Source organism: Diadema setosum, chromosome 3, assembly GCF_964275005.1.
Source record: "Diadema setosum chromosome 3, eeDiaSeto1, whole genome shotgun sequence".
NCBI classification, from domain to species: Eukaryota; Metazoa; Echinodermata; class Echinoidea; order Diadematoida; family Diadematidae; genus Diadema; species Diadema setosum.
Window position 1 is genome coordinate 1,278,007 of NC_092687.1, and position 24,597 is coordinate 1,302,603.

Here is a 24,597-nt window from a genome sequence, read left to right on the forward strand (position 1 = left end):
AGCCAGTTATTTTATCCTGTACGGGGCCAAGACGGCAGCCCCAATAGACAGTCTAGCTGTAGATTTAGCCCCTACTTGGATATACATGTAGAGTCTAGATCTAGAGTCTAGACTAGAAAATCTAGAAACTAATTTTCATTGATATTACTAGTCTGTTATGATGACGCCCCAAAATAGACATCTGGAAGTTACATAGACCTAGACAATCGAGTAGAAAGAGTTCGAGAGTTCTCGTACGTTTTAGGCCTGCGTAGATAGTAACGGTTAGAACACTACTACCCTAACGTTAGTACTGTACCATAGTAGGCCTACAGTAGGAGTCGACACAAACGAGACCAAGGGTGGTATTCTGAAAATCTTCCTAAGTTTCTTCCTAAGTTTCTTCCTAAGTCAGAAACTTAGGAAATGCCTATAGGAAAGACAAAATTGGTATTCTGAAATTTCTTCCTAGGCACTTCTTAATGCAAATTAGGCCATCCTTATTCCCGCCCACGTCCTTTCCTAAGCCAATACGAAATGCCGTATCATAAGGAACTAACCGATGTCTGCCAATGACAATAGGGAGCTTTCGATTGAGGACGCAGTGAAATCTGGAACGCACAAAGCAACCCACGCGGACTGTCCGCGTCCATCACTCCGTTGACCCTACAAAGCGCTTTCGAAAATCTGCAACGGAGCAGCTCAGCCGAGTGGGCTGTCCCAGGTGCAAATGGGCGTGGGGCGTATTTTGCTTCATCATGATTGGGGAATGTATGGCTGACGTCAATAATTTATGCATGCAGTCAGTGAAACCCCGCCTCAAGTGAACTTTCTCACGCGTAGTTTCGAATGGTGTGAGCGCGCTGCTATTGTCAAATGTGCGTAACACGTCATCAACGCCATTGTTCCCTTCACCTGCGTCGGTGATTCAAAAAGGTTAAAAAGGAGCTTTCGATTGAGGACGGAGTGAGATCTGCGACGTAAATTCTGCGTGTCGTTTGCAAACAAGCGTGAAGTCCTGCGTCCATCTCGAATCTACTACGTTAAGTAGGTCAATATAAGGTCGTTCTAGAATCACCGACGTAGCTGAAGGGAACAATACACTAGCACCACTCTTTTCTTGCTAAAACAATCACTACCTAGCACCACTGGTATTTTTCAGACTCTGTCTTCACAGTCTCGTATTTCTATGTATTAGAAGTAGAAGTTAGTGATTTTGCATTTTACAGACGGTTCGTGAGTTAATGCTATTGCATTGCAATAAGGATTTATGATTACTAGATCTATATTCGTACCATTCGGCTGTTACTACTAACGTTAGTAAGAAAGAATAAAGAATGAAACAATGAAATTTATGTTGTATTCACACACGCATATTAAAAATACTCACGTGACGCACACACACACGCACACATACACACATAACAAACACATTTAAAGGAATGATAGACTACTACAGTATTGGTGGAGATGAGAATTGGGCTTTTAACTTTTTGCGAGATACCAAGAAAAAATTTATTATATAGTACGGTACAGAGCATAACATTTTAAGAGGAATTCAAAGTTTATTTGATGAAAATCGGGTTTGGAATGACTGAAACATCCAAAAGAAAAGTAAAGTAAAACAAAGCAATAGTAACATTAGTGTGGGTCCCACACTTCATTAGCATCGCTCTTTTATTTTGGATATCTCAGCCATTTCAAAACCAATTTTCATCAAATAAACGTTGAATTCCTCATACATGCTCTTTCATATTTCATAAGAGGTCTCTCATTATCTCACCAAAAAATGTTAGAAACCTGAAATTAGGTCTCAACCAAAACTGTACGATCCCTTTTAATCTAAACACATGCATGTTTACAACCACTTCATAAACATGGTCAGATTAAACATTAACATTAACGTTAGGGCCTAGATCTAATGTTAACGTTAGAACCTGTTTCTAACGTTAACTTAGACCTCTTAACGTTAGATCTATTAACTCAATGTTAGGAGGTTTAACGTTACGGCCTAACTGTAGTGTCAGTGTTACTGGTAGTGTTAGTGTTACGGTGCTGTTAAACGCCAAGATCTTGACATCCACTAAGGCCTACGTTAGGCCTAGAATTTTTCTAAATGAATTAGTCTAACCAACGTTAACTTTAACGTTAACATGTAGGTACACCTAGATGTCTAAAGACTTATTGAAACGGTACACATGGACGTAGGCCTAGAGCCAACGTTACTTCCTTGGCTAGCTATAGTATAGGGCCTAGACCTGCTATAGAATCTATCCTAAATCGTGTCTTTCAATAGTTTCATAATCATCTAGCTAGGGTTGCAAAACACTAACGTTAGGCCCGAACACGTTAGATCTAACCTTGTTAAACAGGTTCTTACGTCTAACGTTAGGTGTCACACCTGTAGAAAAGGTACGCCTAATTATAAAGTAGGCCTACTAGGCTACTACTAGGTTTTTCTAGTAACCAGAAACGACTCTCACGTTCTAGATCTGGCTACATCAGTACAGTACGTAGTGAGTAGTGAGTGACGTTAGATCTAACTAGGTCTAGACAAGGAGGTCTGACATGTTAGTCTTGGAACATCTAACGTTAGATCTAACGTTAGGACTAAAGTTACGTGTTATATACTGTTAACGTTAGGCCTAACAACGTTAGATTATTAGGAAATAGAATAGTAGGCCCTATAGACAGGTCTAGGTAGGCTAGATCTAATTCTAACCAGTTTAATTAACCTGTAAAGTGTAATAGAAAGGTCCTACCCGTGACCGTGTTAGAAAGAAACGTCAGTAGAGTCTAGTTCTAGTTCATTTCTAGATCTAACGTTAGGCCTAACCGTTAGGCACCCGGCCTATTTGTTAGAGAGATTCTTGTGAAGTCTTGTCAGATCAAATTCCTACCTTTTTTTTTTTACGTGGTTAGACTTAACGTTATCTAGCAAAACTTTAGTCTAGACTAACACGTTAGATCTATTCTACCTTTGTTAACAACATAGGCCTAGGACAGGTATTGTTAAAAATAGCTAACGTTGGTCGTTAGATCTGTCAATTTAACATTAGACACCTTTCTAGTCCTGATTGTTGATTTATCTATTAGATCTACTATGTACTAGTATTAGTATCACTAGGGATCTAAATACTAACAGTTAGAGTCTAGATTCTAGTTTAAACTTTTTTTTTTATAATTTTGTTTTTATTCAAAAAATCAATGAGGAATCACATTTACAAATGATTTTACAAGATTAGCATACAAATCACAAAAATAAAAGAAGAAATAATAACAATAATAATAATAAAGGGCAGAACAAAGATAAAATGCATGTATTATTCAAAAGCTGAGCTCCGAAACACAGGAAGAGAAGCTAAGGTATTCACATTATGTCTTATGTTTAACTTCCAGTTTGGTATTTTGGCCCCGCACTTCATTTGACCCCAATAAATTACAAAACATCCTTTGATGTGCGCAACCAGTTGGCATTTCTTTGATGTATTGAAGGCGATTGGAGTCTGAAGGTCGACTAGCGGAGCGATCTACATAATAGAGTTTACACCACCAGATCAACTTTTCTTAGCTAACGCAGCCACCTGAAACAAACTCTCTCCCCCTTCCCCTTCTCTCTCCCCTCCTCTCTCTCTCACCCCCCATGCACATTTAACATACATGTATATTCAACCTCCATTGCATCCCGAAACAACACTCGAAATCACTGTTATAAAGGGAATCGCTCCGCCACCCGATCTCCCCCATCCAATCATCCCAAAATACGTACATGTACAATCGTATATAGATGTATTATTCCATTGGAAGGTTAAGAATTCAAAGGACATTTTAAAATCAGATTGTTATTTGCTCGCAAAGGCCTTGTGAGTCAAGATGTCATAATTAATCGGGGAGCTCGCCCTTGGAAGTATAAATGAATTAAAGGTACTATAGTATGTGAATATGCAGTATAACACTAAGCATTGTACTTATACTTTATAATTATGGTATTACAGGTACATAGAAACAAGATCTTAACAAGGAAAAAAATAAAGGAAGAGTGGCAGTGTGCACCACTTTTGTCGAGGGTTGCAGAAGTATATCAGCACAGGCAATAAATCATTTAGTACAAGTGTAGGGATGAATATAAATGAGCAAAAGGAGCAGGCATTGAACTACAATATAAAGTGTAATGCATACATGTACATCGCATCACTCAAAATCAACAACAAAGTAAAATATATCAAAACCCATCATCCAAAATAAAATATGGCTCGCATATACAAATTTGATGAGATAGAAAGAAAGAAAAAGTGAGGGAAAATTATAAATCAAATCGCCATTTCTTAAAGTGCACGGGCAATTTGTTTCTTTTTTTAGCAGAGAAATATTCAACTTCTTTCTGTTTCCTAACAAAGCATTTAAATGCAGTAAAATTGGGGAGACTGTTATTAAACTTGCAAGTATAAATGTAGTATTTTACAAGCAAAAACAAATACGTAACAAATTTATCACTACAAATGCCAAATAATTTTTCAAAATTGGTTACATTGCAAACATTCTCACATTTCTGTGAGATTACATCCAAAACCCCTTGCCAGATTAAAATGACTTTATCACATTCACAAAATAAATGAATCATTGTTTCGTCCCCAGTATCACACAATGAACATTTTGGAGAATCTCTTCTATTAATTTTATAAAGAAATTGATTTAAGGCAATTGCCTTATGGAAGATTTTAAAATAAAATGATCTCAATTTTGTGTCAATGGTACAAAAATAATTAGAAATATGTATTTTCTCCCAGTCTAAGTTAACAGGCACGGGTATTTTATCACCCCAATACTGATATCTCTTATCTGGAACATGGGAGCCTATTAAAATATCATATGCATTCTTTGGAACTTTCTTTGTGCTTAAAAGCTTTTGAACTATAGTTTCATGAACTCCAAAAATATCTTTGTCAAAATTCCTAATCCATTTTTCAGGTATATTTTTTATCAAGAAATTAAATTTTCTTCTATCACCCAAAGGAATGCCAAAATCTAAAACTAATTCTTCGAATAATTTATGACCTGTTAAAGGAGGGTTGAATAAATCCGACATGGTAAGAATATTATTATCGAACCAGGATTCATAAAATAAACATGATTTAGATTTTGAACGAATAAGCCGGTTAAACCAAAGACACTGACATGCACTTAAATCTGAAAATTTATGGCCATAAAACTCTACAGTAGCTACTTCTCGATATATATACCATGCACGGAGAGATTCTGCAAGTTGTGTACTGCCAAGTGAATTAAGAATATTTTCTGGAGCAAAGGAATTCCACAAAAATGAAATTTCAGCATTAAATTTTTGCAAAAAGGATAATTCAATAGATTTCCAAGGGGCAACAAAATTTACATCAAGGAGGTGTTTTACCCAAACCAACTTTTGGGCATTGGCAAAAGATAAAGGATCGATCATTTTTAAACCACCTTCAGCATAATTATTACACACAATCTGTCTCTGGACTCTGTCCTTGCCTCCATTCCAGATGAATCTAAAAAAGATTGTATTTAACTTTTGGAAAAAGGAACGAGGGATTCTAATACAAAGCACAGAAAATAGAAATATCAATTGTGGTAATACCAAAGTTTTAACAACACACACTTTACCTATTAGAGAAAGATTCCTCATTCGCCAACAGTTTAATGTTTGCTCAATTCTGTTCAATTTACTATTAAAATTTAAATCAAACATACGGTGAACATTCAAAGAAAATCTAACACCCAAACAATTAAATTCTGACTTTTGCCAGGATACACCATGACTGGTGAATGGGAAATCCAAACATCCTTTTTTTGCGCCAATCCATATAGCCTCCGTTTTACTAAAATTAAGTTTACATCCAGAGTACTGGCCAAAATTGGATAGAGTTTCAAATAACTGAGAAAAAGAAATATTAGACCCATCAATAAAACAGACAGAGTCATCTGCAAAAAGAGAAATTTTGGCTTCTTCATCTACAAATGAAATACCTCTTATTAGGTCATTTTGTCGTACGGACAGTGCCATAATCTCAATTACGAGAAGAAAGAGATAAGGTGAAATTGGGCACCCTTGAAAAATTCCTCTCTTCATGAAAATACGACTGGATAAAAACCCATTATTTATTACATAACTTTGACGAGCTGAATACAAGGTTTTAATAGAATCAATACATTTATGACCAAAATTGAATTTTTCAAGGATTTTAAATAAGAAATCATGGGAAACACTATCAAATGCCTTCTCAATATCAAGCAAAATAATTGAACCAGGAATGTCATAAGCTTCAGCATATTCAATAATATCTAAAATAAAACGGATGTTGTGCCCGTGCTGTTCGCGCTGAATTTGTTTTTGCAATTTCGGCTTCTCATACGTAGGCTAGTGTTAGCGCTTCAAATGTAGCAGTGATTGTGTGTTAAGTGTATGCGCGCGCGCAATATATAGTAGTGTGATTTTCGGCCTTCCATAATGGGCTAGAAAGATGGCGCACGAACCGACGGTTTGCTCGTTCGTGACTCTAGCAAAAATGCAACAATTTTGTAAGATTATCTTACGATAATCACAGAATCCCGGATGGAAGTCTTGCATCTGATGGTTCTGCGTAAGTTTACGATTATTTCGTTGTTCACAATTCTTGATAAAAGAGAATTTAAATGCCTTTTATGTGTCCGGATTTCATGGACGGTCTAGCGTAAGTAACGCTAGTGTAGGTTATGTACGGTGCGTATTGATATAGCGTAGGATTGACAGCTACGCACTGCGTATTGTACTTTGCGTGTAAAGAGTTTTTGTAGTAATTGTAGCGCCGCAGACTCGCATTGATTTTGTGTTATCACTTGGCCGTGAGCTGATATGTTGCGTAGAGCAGTATTCAGAACTTGGTTTATATGGTAGTAATACATTCAGAATTAATTCACAACTTCTGTAAGACAGAATTTGACAGTTAAGCAACTCTGTTTGTTGAGTAGGACTTCCAGGTGAAGATTTAAAAGTAGATATGAGGTTGGATTCGATATCAGTAATGATGAAGATTAGTGATAATTTTGTTGTGTGGACAGTTTCAGCCTAAATAATGCACTTGGACGTCAGGATGAATAAAAGACTGTCTTTTGTGTTTTTGTGCTTTGACATACGTGCTTTACGTATTACATTCTCATAAATATGTGGTTTGATGTATGGTAGCGTACAGGCTGAAATATTTTTATATTTTTAGGTGATATGAAGTGTACATTATTAAGGCATCTTAAGCAGCTCTGGCTTTAGGGAAAGTATAATTTACCTTGCTTAAATGTACGAAGGCAAGCGTAGTGCCACACATGTAGGCATATAATGTGAGATGTAAGTTATTTTGCATTTTCCATACAATCCTTTGCAACTTACTGTATTATTTCACAGCTTGGGACAGGATCGCAATCGGAATGCGTCCAGAAGGGTTAAGCTTCTAGGCTTGGAAGATCACAAGTCTGTAAGTCTGGTATAGGGTCTTTACATGCATATCACGGCCTCTAAATACATGTATTATTTTTCTTATTGCAATAAAACATGAATATTGCTACAGTGTCACCTACAAAGTGTAATAACATTGATACAGTGTGACAGTGGATGGATAATGACATTATAAAGCTGCCATTTCATAATGTGTAGTGAATACATGCATGGATACAAAATGTGTATGTATAATGATGCAGTACAAGACAGTGTACTATTGTTTGTTCAGAAGAAGCAAACGTTTTTGTGTCTTAATGGAGAATTATATCCATATACATTCAACCTATATTGTTATCAAAGAAATGTATGTTTGATATATTCATACAGTGTATCATCCATTGTTTCACTTACAGTTTTACCGTTCGTTCATCACATACATGCGCACACGCACTTGGGCTTGCGCATGCACAGCAAGAAGGATAATTCAATAAAGACAAGAGTGCAACGTTCGACTCGACTGTCTGCAATTTTATTCTTGTTGTACATTGTGTGTACGGCGGTTAGCTGACTGGATAGGATCTAGTGCTACCGGTACCTAGAAATTTGAGGCCAGCATAGTAAAAAGACTTATTCTTCGGGCCGAGTAAAGAGACTTATTCTTCGGGCAGAGTGAAGAGATTTCACATCGCTTACCGTACGCAAGGTTTCATCATGTCGACGAAAACAGAACCTCGACAACAAGGAGCGGAGTCACCGCAGATGCCGTCGCTGTCCACGCAGGGTGACAGACGTGAGACGGGGAGCGTGTCTTCGAGACCGTCTAATGCAAGTCTGCCCCCCCCCCCCCCAAGGAAAAACGCAGTATCTACATCCAGCTCCATTTCTAAACAACCGAGATATTCACCATTTTATATTTTTGCCAAAGCCCCTGGAAAATATGCTCTTTTGAAAAATTCCTTCATTGTGGAATTTTAGTCTATCTAGCTACCAATTTTCCTGGAAAATATAATTTTGTGTTTTTGTTTTGTTTTTCAGTTATTGATGAAAATGTAGATACTTTGGGGAAACCCCACGCAATTGACTGATTTCCCCAAGGAAAAACGCAGTATCTACAATGGAACGAATTTCCCCAAGGAAAAACGCAGTATCTACAGCGGAATGACTAGGATTAATCTTCTGCCATAATTATGTATGCATGTATACATCATTGTTCCTGGGGCCCTGAGGGATGCATCCTCCACCCCCCCCCCCCCCCATTTATGCCCTAATTACAGAACAGGCTTCATAAGATTATTAAATAACAGATCGTTCTTGGAACGTTTTGCTTAAAAGTGTATCCCAGACCGATCTTGCTGTAGGCCTAACGTTATGTTGATAGGCCTACGTGTTTAATATGAAGCTTGCCAGGGCTGTAATGTGATGCTACATGGCCTAGCCGCTAACTAGCATCTAGAATACTAGATCTAGATCTGTACAGTCTAGGTTATAGTCTGTCTAGACCAAAATAAATCTAAGTCGGATGTCTGGACCTAGATCGATCTACACTAGGTCTAGTTTTTATATCGTTTATTCTATATAGGCTGGCTACGTAGCAGGCTATCACGAGTCTACTGCCTCAGGCTATACATGCACGATGCTCACAGAAAAAACAAAAATAGCCTAACGTTAGAACTGCAGAAGGTTTAAGCCCTACACGAGCCAGGACTCTTTGATTAGAAAAAAAAAAATACATCTAGAACCGGTCTTTTTTTTAGTTGTAAGTTATGTAGCATGCAGCATGGGATCATGCATGCATTTTACGCAACCCAGTCTCACTAGGGTCTAGACACTGTCTAGATCCGATAAGAATTAAAATACAACTTATTCTTAACTGTCTCTATTTTGTCCATTTACCGTGGGTACCTATTTTTCACATGGACCCTAATCTATTGTCAACTATGTAATTTTAAGACAGTATGGTATGGAGTAGATAATTGAACATTGACACTTCACTAGACTTAGGTCTAGGATTCTAAAAAGTGGTTAAGTTTTAGACTTCTTACTACAGGCCTGCCCTAGAGTAGGCCTATTCAAGTCCTACACTAGATCTTTCTTTAGGCTTTCGGAATACGGACCCTGAAAGTTCTGATTAACGTTAAGTCTAACATTAGAAAAGAGACGCAAGACTCAAACGTTACTGTCTAGACAAGTCTAAAATAGGCCTAGGCCTACTTAGACTTAGATCTAAGGGAGGGTGTAACATGTTACATAACCTGACGTTTATCCTATACAACACAAATAGATCTAGATCAATTGCCTTTCGACGAAACTTTCGGATTCGGAGCCTGAGGAATTTTGACAAGGGTCTAGGCATAACAAAGTTACTTCACAACAAGTTAATATTGAAATAGTACGGATAATGTTCATCATTGAGGTAGAATATGAAAGAATAAAGCTGATCGTTTATCACACGAAGCGAAGTAAACACAAATGTATGCATTTGTGTTTAGGATACCTATTGTACCTCGCTTCGTGTGACAAACATGCATTTGTGTTTACTTCGCTTCCTGTGACAAACAATCAGCTTTATTCTTTCAATATTGAAATAGTTTTAAATAACTTACTCATTATCTGCAGATAGATTTTTCTTGAGGGCTAGGCTCACGAGTAATTTTCCCCACGACAGCATTTTGTTTTATTCCAAGTACACACTCCCACTGTATGCTGACTAGCCGGGCCCTGTGCTGACTGTACTGCTGCACAGCATCAGTGCAGCTAGCTGCAAGCTGTCAGTGTTGTGTTGTATTGTTTAATGTGCACTCGGTTAGTCTTAATCACACACTGTGTTTTATATTAGGATCATGATCTCATCAAAATATTTACTAATCAGTATTGTTTCGGTTAGATATTTTGAACATTATGTCTTATTATTGAGTAAGTATATCTAAAGAAAGTAATTTACGTTCAAATTACAGAATAACCGGCAAAGTATTCACATATATAAATAACAGTGTCTGGTAATTAAGACTAGCTTTGTAGATACTGCGTTTTTCCTTGGGGAAATATTCATCATGTAGATACTGCGTTTTTCCTTGGGGAAAGTGCAAGTTAAGTGTAGATACTGCGTTTGGCAGTTACGGAAAAGTGGCTTTCTAAACATTTTTTTCAAAAATCTGAATATGTCATATGAAGAAGGATTGCCCACTGACTATATTTATGCAAAAAAGTGAAAATCGCCAAAAATGTTAGATACTGCGTTTTTCCTTGGGGGGGGGGGGGCAGAAGTAGACATTCGTCGGTGGCCTCTGAAGCTTTATTAGCTCGTGCAAAGGCAGAGGCAAGTAGAGTAAGATTAGAATTTGCTCCAAAGGAAGCGTATCTTACACACCAAAGGGCTGCTCAGGAAGCAAATTTTGCAAAGCAAAGGGCTGCTCAAGATGCAGAACGTGTAGTGTTAGAGGCAGAAAGAGATGCTGCTGTAGCAGCAGTGCAGGTTTCTGTCCTTGAAGCAGGCTTAAACGAATGCGAAGAGTCTGTAAAAGGTGTTGAATTGAATCTTATGCAAAAAGATGTCAATGAACGTGTGGAGGATTATTTGTCCTCACTTGATGTAGATGGTAACAAGATTCCAGTTAATGGAAATCACATCAACCAGGGGAGTTCAATTCCCTCCCCTAAGTTTGTAAAAGAAAATCAGGAAGGTCAAGTACAAACGAAACTTGGTGTACCTCCTGAAGATGGTGTGTATTCATCCCAGTATGTTGGGATGTCAAAGTGTGACAATGAAACAAAGAGTGTTAATCGTAGGGAAGGCACTGCTATCCCACCTAACTTAGACACTGTAAACGTAGTTTCTGACATAAGTAATGTATTGCTTAAGAAGGAATTGGTGTCAAGTGGCTTGGTTAAATTCAATGACCGTGCATTCAGTTACAGATCCTAGAAAGCTACGCTCGGACGCGTTATCACAGAGCTCCAGCTGACACAATCCCAAGAGATGGGTTTGATCATGAAGTGGTTGGGTAAGGAATCTTCCCAACTGGTCTCTGCCATTCATGACATTCATGTTGACCGACCGAATGTTGGTGTGAGTAGAATGTGGGAACTCCTTGACAGGAAGTATGGCTCCCCAGAGGCTGTAGAACACGATCTTCAACAGAGGATTGAAGATTTCCCTAGACTTACACATAGGGAGAACGAAAAATTAGAGCAGTTTGGTCATTTGCTCCTGGAGATCGAGTATGCTAAAGAGAATGGGGATTTCCCAGGATTGCTGCATCTGGATTCTGCCAGAGGGTTGCAGGCCTTAGTGCAGAAGTTGCCCTACAATCTCCAGGAGAAGTGGGTAATGGAGGGATCCCGGTACAAGGAAAGGTACCGGGTGACTTTCCCTCCTTTCAAGGTGTTCAGCGAGTTTGTTCGCTATCACGCGAAGATTCGCAATGATCCCAGCTTCATGTTGCCTCGTGACGCGAAGCATCAGGAGGTTGCGAAGAAAACGGTCAGTGTCAGGGCTACTGACGTGAAGGAGGTTCGTCCTTCGGCTTCAAAGGAGTTTTGTCCTATCCACAAGAAGCCACATTCGATCGTCGAGTGCAAGGTATTCCTTGCAAAAACGGTACCTGAGAAGAAGAATCTTCTCAAGCAGTACCAGCTGTGTTTCAGGTGCTGCCTCCCGGGACATGCAGCCCGGGAGTGCAAGGCAAGGGTGAAATGCGAATCATGTGGAAGTCAACGCCACTTAACGATTCTTCACTTGGAGAAAAGCAACGAACCTGCGAAGAGTACGCATAAACCTGAAGACCCTCCCAGAGACAATCCTCGAACCAACATCACAAGTGCATGCTCCAAGATGAAGGGTTCAAAATGCATAGGAGGCAAATCCTGTGCAAAGATTGTTCCAGTACTTGTGAGGTCAAAGAGGGATAAGAGTATTGTGGTGAAGACATATGCAGTCATAGATGACCAAAGTAATAAGACCATAGCCACATCTAAACTCCTAGATAAGTTTGATGTTGCCTATGATGAGATTAGCTACACTCTACGCACATGCAGTGGAGAAGTGTCTGCTCACGGTAGATGTGCTGATGATTTTGTGGTGGAGGATATCCACGGCACTGTCTGTTTGGAGTTGCCAACAGTCACAGAGTGTTCATATATTCCAGATTTCAAGGATGAGATTCCTACTCCGGAAATAGTCCAGGCATATGATCATTTGAGGAGCGTTGAGATTCCACCAGTTGATCACAATTGCACAGCAACTCTGTTGATAGGCAGGGATGTGGTTGAAGTGCACCATGTGCTAGACCAAAAGATTGGGCCACATGACTCACCATTCGCACAGAAGTTATGCCTTGGCTGGGTTATCATTGGTGATGTATGCCTTCAAGGGGTCCACCGAAGTGCTGGACAGACAGTAAGGATTTCCCCCTTGCGCACTCAGATTCTTTTTACAGGCCGGCCCACATGTCTTGAACCCTGTCCGAACGAGTTCAGGTTGAAACACCTCTTTGACAATGAAGATGACAGTATCAGTCTGTCAATCGAGGAACAACAGTTTGTCCGTTTGATGGTAGAGAAGGGAGGCCTGAAAAATGGCAAGTGGTCAGCTCCACTACCCTTCAAAGAGCGAAGGGATCGCCTTCCCAACAATCGTTCACAAGCTTTGAAGAGAGCTCAGATCCTCCAGACGAATATGGTGAGGGATCCAATCAAGAGGGAACACATGTTGACGTTTATGGAAGGGGTCATTTCCCAAGGCCATGCAGAGGTGGCACCACCTCTTGATGCACATGAAGAGTGCTGGTACGTACCACTGTTTGGGGTGTATCATCCCAAGAAGAAGGACAAAATCAGAGGAGTCTTCGATTCCTCGGCCGAGTTCATGAGACACTCCCTGAACAAGGTTTTGTTGAAAGGTCCTGATCTGACCAATGACTTGGTTGGAGTGCTGTTGAGGTTTCGGCAAGGACCTGTTGCAGTCTGTGGAGACATTGAGTCAATGTTCTTCTGTTTTTCAGTAGCTGAAGAGCACAGGCATTTCCTCCGATTTTTCTGGCACGAAGACAACGACTTTGACAAGCCCCTTATCGAGTACCGTATGCTCAAGCATGTGTTTGGCAATTCCCCTTCTCCAGCCGTAGCAAACTATGGTTTAAGGGACCTGGCCAGAGATGCTGAGCCAGACGTTAAGGAATTCATCCACAACAACTTTTACGTTGATGATGGACTCACCTCATGTGAGGATGCAGAAACAGCCGTTTCACTCATGAAGAGGACACGGGCCATGCTGCAGGAGAAAGCTAGCGTTCATTTGCACAATATCGCATCAAACTCCCAGACAGTACTTGATGCGTTTGATCCAGAAGAGGTTCAGAAAGACATCAGGAACCTCACATTGAGCGATGGTACCCCAACTCAAAGGAGCTTGGGTGTTCAATGGAATTTGACTGACGACACTTTCAGGTTCCAAATCGAGTTGGTGACAAAGCCCTACACAAAGAGAGGAGTTTTGTCCATGATCAATGGAGTGTTTGATCCATTGGGTTTCCTTGCCCCTGTTATGATTCAGGCAGAGAGTCCTGTTCAGAGAGATGATAACTCACAAGGTAGAGTGGGATGTTGTGCTCCCTGAGGTGTACAGGCCCATCTGGGAGTCTTGGACCTCAGGACTGTCAGAGTTGGAGTCACTATCGATTCCTCGCAACTACCTTACCTGTCCTAAGAAAGGGACCTTGCATGTCTATTGTGACGCTTCTGAGGTAGCAGTCGCTGCTGTTGCATACCTGATAGATGGGGATGCTGAAAACCCCAGTGCAAGCTTTGTCTTTGGAAAGTCCAAACTGGCTCCAAAGTCGGGTCACACCATACCAAGACTGGAGCTTTGTGCTGCCGTCTTGGCCACGGAAGTTGCCAGTGTTGTGTGTAGAGAGTTGAACATTCAAGCCACAACAGTAGTTTTCTTTACGGACAGTAGGATTGTTCTTGGGTACCTGAACAACACGACCAGAAGATTTCATACCTATGTGGCGAACCGGGTTCACAAGGTTCTCAGTTTTTCCCAACCTTCACAATGGAGGTATGTGCCTACGGCCAACAATCCTGCAGACTGTGGCACACGCCCGGTTTCAGCACGGTCTTTGAAAGGCTCATCATGGCTCACAGGTCCTCAGAAGATAGCTACTCAGGAAGTAGTGAATCCAGTGTCAGAATTTCCACTTGTAGATCCTGACCTAGATGAAGAGATAAAGCAAGATGTGAACATCCAGGTCACCAAAACCAGCGTGGAACTGCAAGGACTTGTTCCAAGGTTTGAAAAGTTCTCAACCTGGAAAAGCCTAGTCAGAGCGTTTCGTGTGCTCATACACATTGCTCACTCATTCAGCTCCAGGAGTGGCAATGGTTGCCATGGCTGGCACACATGTAGCAACACAGATGTTGAATCTGTACGTCATGCAGAGATGATGATCTTGAAGGAAGTACAGAAGCAGATCTTTCAAGAGGAATATGAATGTCTCAGAGAGGGAGTACCTCTACCATCTAACTCCTCGATACGGGACTTAGCACCCATTCTGAACCAAGATGGTTTGATTTGCGTTGGTGGGAGGTTGAGGAAGTCCTCACTTCCTGTGGTAGTGAAGCACCCGGTATTAATCCCCGGCAAGAGTCACATTGCCAAGCTCCTTGTGATGCACTATCACAATAACGGGCACCCTGGCAGACAGTTGACAGAAGGTTCTCTGCGTGATGCTGGGTTTTGGATTATCGGGGGCAAGAGAGTCATATCTGCCGTTATCCACCGTTGTGTGATCTGCCGCAAACTCAGAGGGAAGGCTGTGCTCCAACACATGGCTGACCTCCCTCAAGAGCGTCTGAAGATCGGACCTCCCTTTTCCCAGGTTGGTGTAGATTGCCTCGGACCATGGGAAGTAGTCACCAGGAAGACCAGAGGAGGTGCTGCCAAAAGCAAGAGATGGGGAATGATATTCTCCTGCTTGACCTCCAGAGCTCTTCATATCGAAGTTCTTGAGGAACTGAGCACTTCGTCATGTATCAATGCACTGCGGCGATTCATGGCTGTGCGAGGCAAAGTGGAAACCTTCTGGTCCGATAGAGGATCAAATTTTGTGGGAGTCTTGAATGACAAGGTGTTTCGCACCTTTCTTGAGAGGAACAACACAGAGTGGAAGCTAAATCCACCCCATGCCCCACACATGGGAGGAGCCTGGGAAAGAATGGTAGGACTATTCAAGAGAATTCTCAATGGCATTCTGCTCGAGACTAGAGAGAAAAGTTTCACCCATGAGACTTTGGTCACATTCATGATGGAAGCTATGGCCATCGTGAATGCTAGACCTCTTGTTCCACTGAGTTCTGATCCAGAGGACATATCTTTCCTCTCACCTTCGGTGCTCTTGACTCAGAAACATGGGAGCATTGAAGAGGTGCTTGTCGAGGATTGCAAGCGTAACATGTACACTGCTCAGTGGAAACGCGTCCAAATCCTGGCCGACAGGTTTTGGAAACAATGGAGACTCCGCTACTTGCAAAGCCTTCAGCAGAGGCGCAAATGGACAAGTACGGAGAGGAATGTCATGAAGGGTGACATAGTCTTGTTGAGAGACAGGGAGGTCAAACGAAACCAGTGGCCTCTTGGGATCGTTGAGAGTGTTGGTTCTGGAGATGATGGTTTAGTCCGTCAAGTTGAAGTCCGTCTGCCTGCAACTGGAAAAACCTATTGTAGGCCAATCCAGGAGTTGATTTTGTTGGTTGAGGCGGAGTAAACGCCTGTTCATGGTCAGTTTGAAGGCCACTTGTTGATAATTGTTCAGTTTTAGAGTTTACATTTCGCATGTAATGTGTACCATAAGTTATGTGCATTTGTATTCAGTCAATAGTGGATGTGTTGTGGACATCCTAGGTAACATTTTAAGTTTTGACAATTTTAACGTCCATCGGACGTTGGGGGGAGTGTGCTGTTCGCGCTGAATTTGTTTTTGCAATTTCGGCTTCTCATACGTAGGCTAGTGTTAGCGCTTCAAATGTAGCAGTGATTGTGTGTTAAGTGTATGCGCGCGCGCAATATATAGTAGTGTGATTTTCGGCCTTCCATAATGGGCTAGAAAGATGGCGCACGAACCGACGGTTTGCTCGTTCGTGACTCTAGCAAAAATGCAACAATTTTGTAAGATTATCTTACGATAATCACAGAATCCCGGATGGAAGTCTTGCATCTGATGGTTCTGCGTAAGTTTACGATTATTTCGTTGTTCACAATTCTTGATAAAAGAGAATTTAAATGCCTTTTATGTGTCCGGATTTCATGGACGGTCTAGCGTAAGTAACGCTAGTGTAGGTTATGTACGGTGCGTATTGATATAGCGTAGGATTGTCAGCTACGCACTGCGTATTGTACTTTGCGTGTAAAGAGTTTTTGTAGTAATTGTAGCGCCGCAGACTCGCACTGATTTTGTGTTATCACTTGGCCGTGAGCTGATATGTTGCGTAGAGCAGTATTCAGAACTTGGTTTATATGGTAGTAATACATTCAGAATTAATTCACAACTTCTGTAAGACAGAATTTGACAGTTAAGCAACTCTGTTTGTTGAGTAGGACTTCCAGGTGAAGATTTAAAAGTAGATATGAGGTTGGATTCGATATCAGTAATGATGAAGATTAGTGATAATTTTGTTGTGTGGACAGTTTCAGCCTAAATAATGCACTTGGACGTCAGGATGAATAAAAGACTGTCTTTTGTGTTTTTGTGCTTTGACATACGTGCTTTACGTATTACATTCTCATAAATATGTGGTTTGATGTATGGTAGCGTACAGGCTGAAATATTTTTATATTTTTAGGTGATATGAAGTGTACATTATTAAGGCATCTTAAGCAGCTCTGGCTTTAGGGAAAGTATAATTTACCTTGCTTAAATGTACGAAGGCAAGCGTAGTGCCACACATGTAGGCATATAATGTGAGATGTAAGTTATTTTGCATTTTCCATACAATCCTTTGCAACTTACTGTATTATTTCACAGCTTGGGACAGGATCGCAATCGGAATGCGTCCAGAAGGGTTAAGCTTCTAGGCTTGGAAGATCACAAGTCTGTAAGTCTGGTATAGGGTCTTTACATGCATATCACGGCCTCTAAATACATGTATTATTTTTCTTATTGCAATAAAACATGAATATTGCTACAGTGTCACCTACAAAGTGTAATAACATTGATACAGTGTGACAGTGGATGGATAATGACATTATAAAGCTGCCATTTCATAATGTGTAGTGAATACATGCATGGATACAAAATGTGTATGTATAATGATGCAGTACAAGACAGTGTACTATTGTTTGTTCAGAAGAAGCAAACGTTTTTGTGTCTTAATGGAGAATTATATCCATATACATTCAACCTATATTGTTATCAAAGAAATGTATGTTTGATATATTCATACAGTGTATCATCCATTGTTTCACTTACAGTTTTACCGTTCGTTCATCACATACATGCGCACACGCACTTGGGCTTGCGCATGCACAGCAAGAAGGATAATTCAATAAAGACAAGAGTGCAACGTTCGACTCGACTGTCTGCAATTTTATTCTTGTTGTACATTGTGTGTACGGCGGTTAGCTGACTGGATAGGATCTAGTGCTACCGGTACCTAGAAATCTGAGGCCAGCATAGTAAAAAGACTTATTCTTCGGGCCGAGTAAAGAGACTTATTCTTCGGGCAGAGTGAAGAGATTTCACATCGCTTACCGTACGCAAGGTTTCATCATGTCGACGAAAACAGAACCTCGACAACAAGGAGCGGAGTCACCGCAGATGCCGTCGCTGTCCACGCAGGGTGACAGACGTGAGACGGGGAGCGTGTCTTCGAGACCGTCTAATGCAAGTCTGCCCCCCCCCCCCCCCAAGGAAAAACGCAGTATCTACATCCAGCTCCATTTCTAAACAACCGAGATATTCACCATTTTATATTTTTGCCAAAGCCCCTGGAAAATATGCTCTTTTGAAAAATTCCTTCATTGCGGAATTTTAGTCTATCTAGCTACCAATTTTCCTGGAAAATATAATTTTGTGTTTTTGTTTTGTTTTTCAGTTATTGATGAAAATGTAGATACTTTGGGGAAACCCCACGCAATTGACTGATTTCCCCAAGGAAAAACGCAGTATCTACAATGGAACGAATTTCCCCAAGGAAAAACGCAGTATCTACAGCGGAATGACTAGGATTAATCTTCTGCCATAATTATGTATGCATGTATACATCATTGTTCCTGGGGCCCTGAGGGATGCATCCTCCACCCCCCCCCCCCCCCATTTATGCCCTAATTACAGAACAGGCTTCATAAGATTATTAAATAACAGATCGTTCTTGGAACGTTTTGCTTAAAAGTGTATCCCAGACCGATCTTGCTGTAGGCCTAACGTTATGTTGATAGGCCTACGTGTTTAATATGAAGCTTGCCAGGGCTGTAATGTGATGCTACATGGCCTAGCCGCTAACTAGCATCTAGAATACTAGATCTAGATCTGTACAGTCTAGGTTATAGTCTGTCTAGACCAAAATAAATCTAAGTCGGATGTCTGGACCTAGATCGATCTACACTAGGTCTAGTTTTTATATCGTTTATTCTATATAGGCTGGCTACGTAGCAGGCTATCACGAGTCTACTGCCTCAGGCTATACATGCACGATGCTCACAGAAAAAACAAAAATAGCCTAACGTTAGAACTGCAGAAGGTTTAAGCCCTACACGAGCCAGGACTCTTTGATTAGAAAAAAAAATACATCTAGAACCGGTCTTTTTTTTAGTTGTAAGTTATGTAGCATGCAGCATGGGATCATGCATGCATTTTACGCAACCCAGTCTCACTAGGGTCTAGACACTGTCTAGATCCGATAAGAATTAAAATACAACTTATTCTTAACTGTCTCTATTTTGTCCATTTACCGTGGGTACCTATTTTTCACATGGACCCTAATCTATTGTCAACTATGTAATTTTAAGACAGTATGGTATGGAGTAGATAATTGAACATTGACACTTCACTAGACTTAGGTCTAGGATTCTAAAAAGTGGTTAAGTTTTAGACTTCTTACTACAGGCCTGCCCTAGAGTAGGCCTATTCAAGTCCTACACTAGATCTTTCTTTAGGCTTTCGGAATACGGACCCTGAAAGTTCTGATTAACGTTAAGTCTAACATTAGAAAAGAGACGCAAGACTCAAACGTTACTGTCTAGACAAGTCTAAAATAGGCCTAGGCCTACTTAGACTTAGATCTAAGGGAGGGTGTAACATGTTACATAACCTGACGTTTATCCTATACAACACAAATAGATCTAGATCTATTGCCTTTCGACGAAACTTTCGGATTCGGAGCCTGAGGAATTTTGACAAGGGTCTAGGCATAACAAAGTTACTTCACAACAAGTTAATATTGAAATAGTACGGATAATGTTCATCATTGAGGTAGAATATGAAAGAATAAAGCTGATCGTTTATAACTGTTTGTCATCCTCATGTAAGAGAGGTATGGAAATATTATTCAAATATGTTTCACATGCTTCATTATCAAAATCAGTATTAGGACCTGAATATAACTTACTGTAAAATTCATATTATTCAGAATATCTTTAGAACCTGTAATCACATTATTATCATTATCTTTCAATTTATTTATATTTTTCTTTTGCCAAGATCTATTTTCCAAGTTACAAAAATATTTGTTACTTTTTTCACCTTCTTCTAACCATCTCACCCTTGATCTTATTATTAGTCCTTTTGTTTCGAAATCAAAAATTTTATCCAATTTATCTTCCAATTCTTCAAGTTGTGAGTACAAAGGGTCGTCAGGTAAAACAGAGTTGTTTGACAGTTTTGATTTAATCTTGTCAATGCTTTCTAATAATTCATTTTTCTCTTTATTTCTATCCCTTTTTTTTTCGTGCAGAATATTCAATAGCGACCCCAGTGATGAAACATTTTAAAGAATCCCACAATATATTAGAATCACATTGGGAGTCTTTATGAATGATCTTAAAATCCTTAATTTTTTCCTTTATTAAATTAATAAAATCTGTATCATGATATAAATAATACGTATTCAGTTTCCAATATCCTCTGCCTCTGGGAGGCTGATTATCATTGAAACAAACAGAAACAGTTGAATGATCAGAATTAATTCCAGGCAAAATTTTAGTTTCTTTACAGTTATTTACAAAGTTATCTGAGACTAAAATAAAATCCAACCTAGATAAGACTTGAGGTGTTTTTTGGTGTCTTGTATATTTTCTCAAATTAGGATTAAAAAGTCTCCAGATATCACACAAACCAAATTCGTCCATCAATGCAGAAAGCATTTCACTTGCTTTTATATTGGAATGTTTATTCCTAGAACCTTGGTAATCAAGAGGGCCAAGAACAGTATTGAAATCACCAGCTACTAACAGGGAAAAAACATCAAGTTTATTAATTTCAGCAAACAAAAGAAGTAAAAACTCAGAATCGTCATTGTTAGGAGCATATACATTTACAAGAGTTAGGGGGAATTCATTGAGAGTGGAGTTCAAAATTAAAAATCTACCATTGGGATCTCTAAAAATGGATTTCACCTTAAGATTTATTGAATTCCTAATAAGGATTGCTACCCCACGGCTATTGGAGGTAAATGAAGCAAAAAAAGGCATGTTCACCCCATTGAGAGTGCCACAATTTTTCATCCTCTCTACTGCAATGCGTTTCTTGGAGAAACAAAATATCACAATTAAGAGAGCGAAAGTAATGAAAAATCTTTCTCCTTTTCACATAATCCTGCAACCCTCGACAATTGAACGAATGTAGTTTTATATACATTAAAAAACATCTATTAATAATACCATTAAAACATATATGGCAAAACAAAAGGGCCGAGCCCATGAAGGAAAGTGTACAATACTCAAAGCCAAACAAAATATATATAATATATAATACATTTCTAGGTTGCCTTGAAAATAGATTATGCAATGTCTGCCAAACAAAAAGAAAAAATTAAGTAAAAAACAATAAAAGAAAAAAGAACTAAAACCGAGCATTGGTGTAATCATGAAAGAACAAACTGAGCAAAATGTGGTGCAAGATGAAAAATGTAGGTCTCAAATCAAACCACGGACCTGCACAATTCACACTTCTCTGGCTTGGTGTTTGTGGGCAACATCTTTTTCATGCCCTTTATCCAGTTACTATAGTCAGACATTAAAACAAGCATATTTAAAAACAAACATACTTATGAAAACAAACTTAAAAGCAAACATGGAATAGTCATAACATTTTATGATACGATCCAAAATATTGTACAAAGCTGTGACAATATGATCCTCTTGTTTGATCCCGTTCATATTTGGGTGACAGATTTCTTTACATTTATATCCAATGATCTGTTAAAAATCACTATCACGGACACAAAATAAAACCATGATGTACTCTTGATTCTTCATCGCTATTTGAAATCCAACGAGGATTCTTGTTGGTATCTTATTTTGATTGCTTCTGATCTGCAACAGCTGGTGGGTCTGATGGTGTTATGATCCGTCCACTAGAGTCCTTGGCTTTCAGTATAGCGGGAAAAATGAAAAAGGGTTTCAGACCCTTTTCCCTGAGCGCTTTGAAGGATGACATCTGAGCTTTTCTTCGCTCCAAAACACGCTTTGACAGATCATCACTGATGAAGATCTTCCTCTCCCTTTCTTCTTTGCTCGACACGAAGCGGATCAACTCCCTTTTCACTCTTTCTTTATCCCTGTAGTGGTTGAATCCAACATGCACTGGCCTGGGTCTCTGTTGTGCATCATGCCTGTTGCTACGATAGGTGGGCGTTCGGTGTACTCTTGAAGTGCATCTATCAATGTCGACATCAACTTTGGCGATCTGAAGAAACTGCTTCACTACTTGCGTGGTGTTATTCTCCTCCTTATCCCCTTCGGGTAGGTTGTAAATTACAACGTTATTTCTCCTAGATCTATTTTCTAGATCGTCAATTCGGTCCTCAGCCTTGGCTAAAGCCACCGACAGACTATCAACTTTGGCACTTACTTCGTCTATGTTGTGTTGCAGCACGCCATGAGTATCCGCGCACTGAGCAGTAAGTTGCTCAAAACGGGCGATTTGCCTAGCCTCGTACGCCTTAAGCCACCGGGGAGCGTCATTGTCGATTTCCGTACCTTCGGCCACGCCGACCATATTTCCACTGTCAGTTTTCAACTTTTTCTTCACTGGGCTGTTGGAGACTGAACCAGAGTCCATGTTTGAACCAAGAGGATCCAAAATGATAGTCTGACTATATGATTATATGTTAATTACTTGAAATGGCGTAAATCAGGGCATGATATGAAATTTCCTCAGAGCACTGTCACAGCACATGTCGCTCTACCCGCCGCCATATTGCTCCTCATTCTAGTTTAAACTTACCGAAATGGCGTCGTTGTTTTCAGAATCCATATCGGTCCCTGCAAGAATGTTATGCAACGCAGTCCTCCCACACGGGGGGGGGGGGGGGGGGGATAGCCCCCACCCTGGCCCCGATGCAGTGGATGATCACAGCTCACTACTCCTCCATCCATACGCGGGGCGCGTACGCTGGTACTGTACAAGGGCTCTAGCTAGCGGCATTACAAAGCGATACAGAAAATAATGGTTCAATCGTTTGCTGCTGTTTAGCTAGCTGTGTAGTGTGCAAAATAGGCGGGCGGGCAGGGGTTCCATTCATAAACGGGGACTTGCCAAATAAGGTCCGTCTGTCTCTGATTGGCTAACTCCCTTAGTTACCAAGTGGCTTACGTCCGTTATTCTAGAACGACGTTATTTTGGCCTACTACCGAAGTAGATTCGAGATGGACGCAGGACTTCAAGCTTGTAACTATGCCAACGGCTGAAATTTGCACACGACACGCATAATTTACGTCGCAGATCTCATTGCGTCCTCAATCGAAAGCTCCCTAATCACATATTACTATGACGCAGGGTCAAATATACGAGTGCGCGGCGTGTCCCCTTTCTCACGCTCATTTCGCGCATCAAAGTACATGTGCGCGCAATGACTGACAAGCGCGCCTATCACGATGCTTGCAGTTTGCTATTCTTAACAACGTACTTAGGACAGGGGTGGAGCTTTCCTAAATATTGTGGCGGGCTTTAGGATGGGCTTTTAAAAGAAACCTGTACTGACATTTTCTACTTGTCTGATAATTCTAATCTACATTTTTTGATGCCTACAACTGGAAAGAGAGGATTCTAAAACCCAGGATAAGCCTGTAATGGATTTTTGAAAAAAATTAAAACGAGCATTCCCAGGAACGATCCACACAATTTGGCATACGTCACAGGTGCCAACTGTGCTTTCCGCAAGAAATACTACACAAGTCAATTTACTGAAGTAAACATTCATGCACTGATGATGCAGTATCAAAATAAAATTGTCATACGTATATCATTTTATGAGTTTACAATAATTACTGAAACTATTCATATTGATATGTGAAGCATACCATATCAAATACTAATTACTTTGATCTGAAAACAATCAATTTTCTGAAAATATGTAAAACTAAATTGGCATGGTTAGCCGTACGTGCTCTCGTAGAGCATGCAGTAAGAGGAATCGACGCTGGCAGCATCGAGCGGCTCAACAGGCGAACAGCTATTCACTGTGATGTACCGAACTCGCGAGGTGTACGTGTGGCTAGCTCCAGAAATTTTACTTTTTATGGCGACTAGACGAGATACAAATAGCCCTTCCTTATGATTTTCAGCCAACCCGACGGCAAATCTGGCACAGGAAGAACGACCGCGATAAGGATATCCGTGACTTTCCCTGTAACCAGGCCGTTGCTGGTCCCGACCTGTTCGTTCGCAACTCAAAAGCTCCACCGTCCCGTTTAACGGAGGCTGTGGATGTGTGGTGCAGTTGCTCGCATTGCTTTGCAATGCCGAGTGAGAGAGAAAATATTTGTTGTAAAGAAGTACATTTTGCCAACATTACGGACTTCTCCTAGCCAGTTAAATGCATAACACGACATAGAGACTTCGAGAAGGTTTGCCTCAGTACTGCTGTGCTGGAAGTCGCCAACGTGATGCGACGGCATGTTCAGGGAATAAGTGGAGCCGGTGCTATGTCGAACAAGTAAAATTTAACTCCCAGCCAAG

General features: G+C 40.3%; 1 protein-coding gene across 1 annotated transcript; it reads left to right on the plus strand.

Annotated features, from left to right (window-relative positions):
* The first annotated feature begins 11,402 nt into the window (after positions 1-11,402).
* Positions 11,403-15,751, plus strand: LOC140226644 (uncharacterized). The gene is made up of 3 exons (XM_072307086.1): positions 11,403-13,882; positions 13,977-15,642; positions 15,737-15,751. Exons 1-3 carry the CDS (start codon positions 11,403-11,405, stop codon positions 15,749-15,751), a joined length of 4,161 nt encoding a protein of 1,386 aa, XP_072163187.1.
* Positions 15,752-24,597: the final 8,846 nt, after the last annotated feature.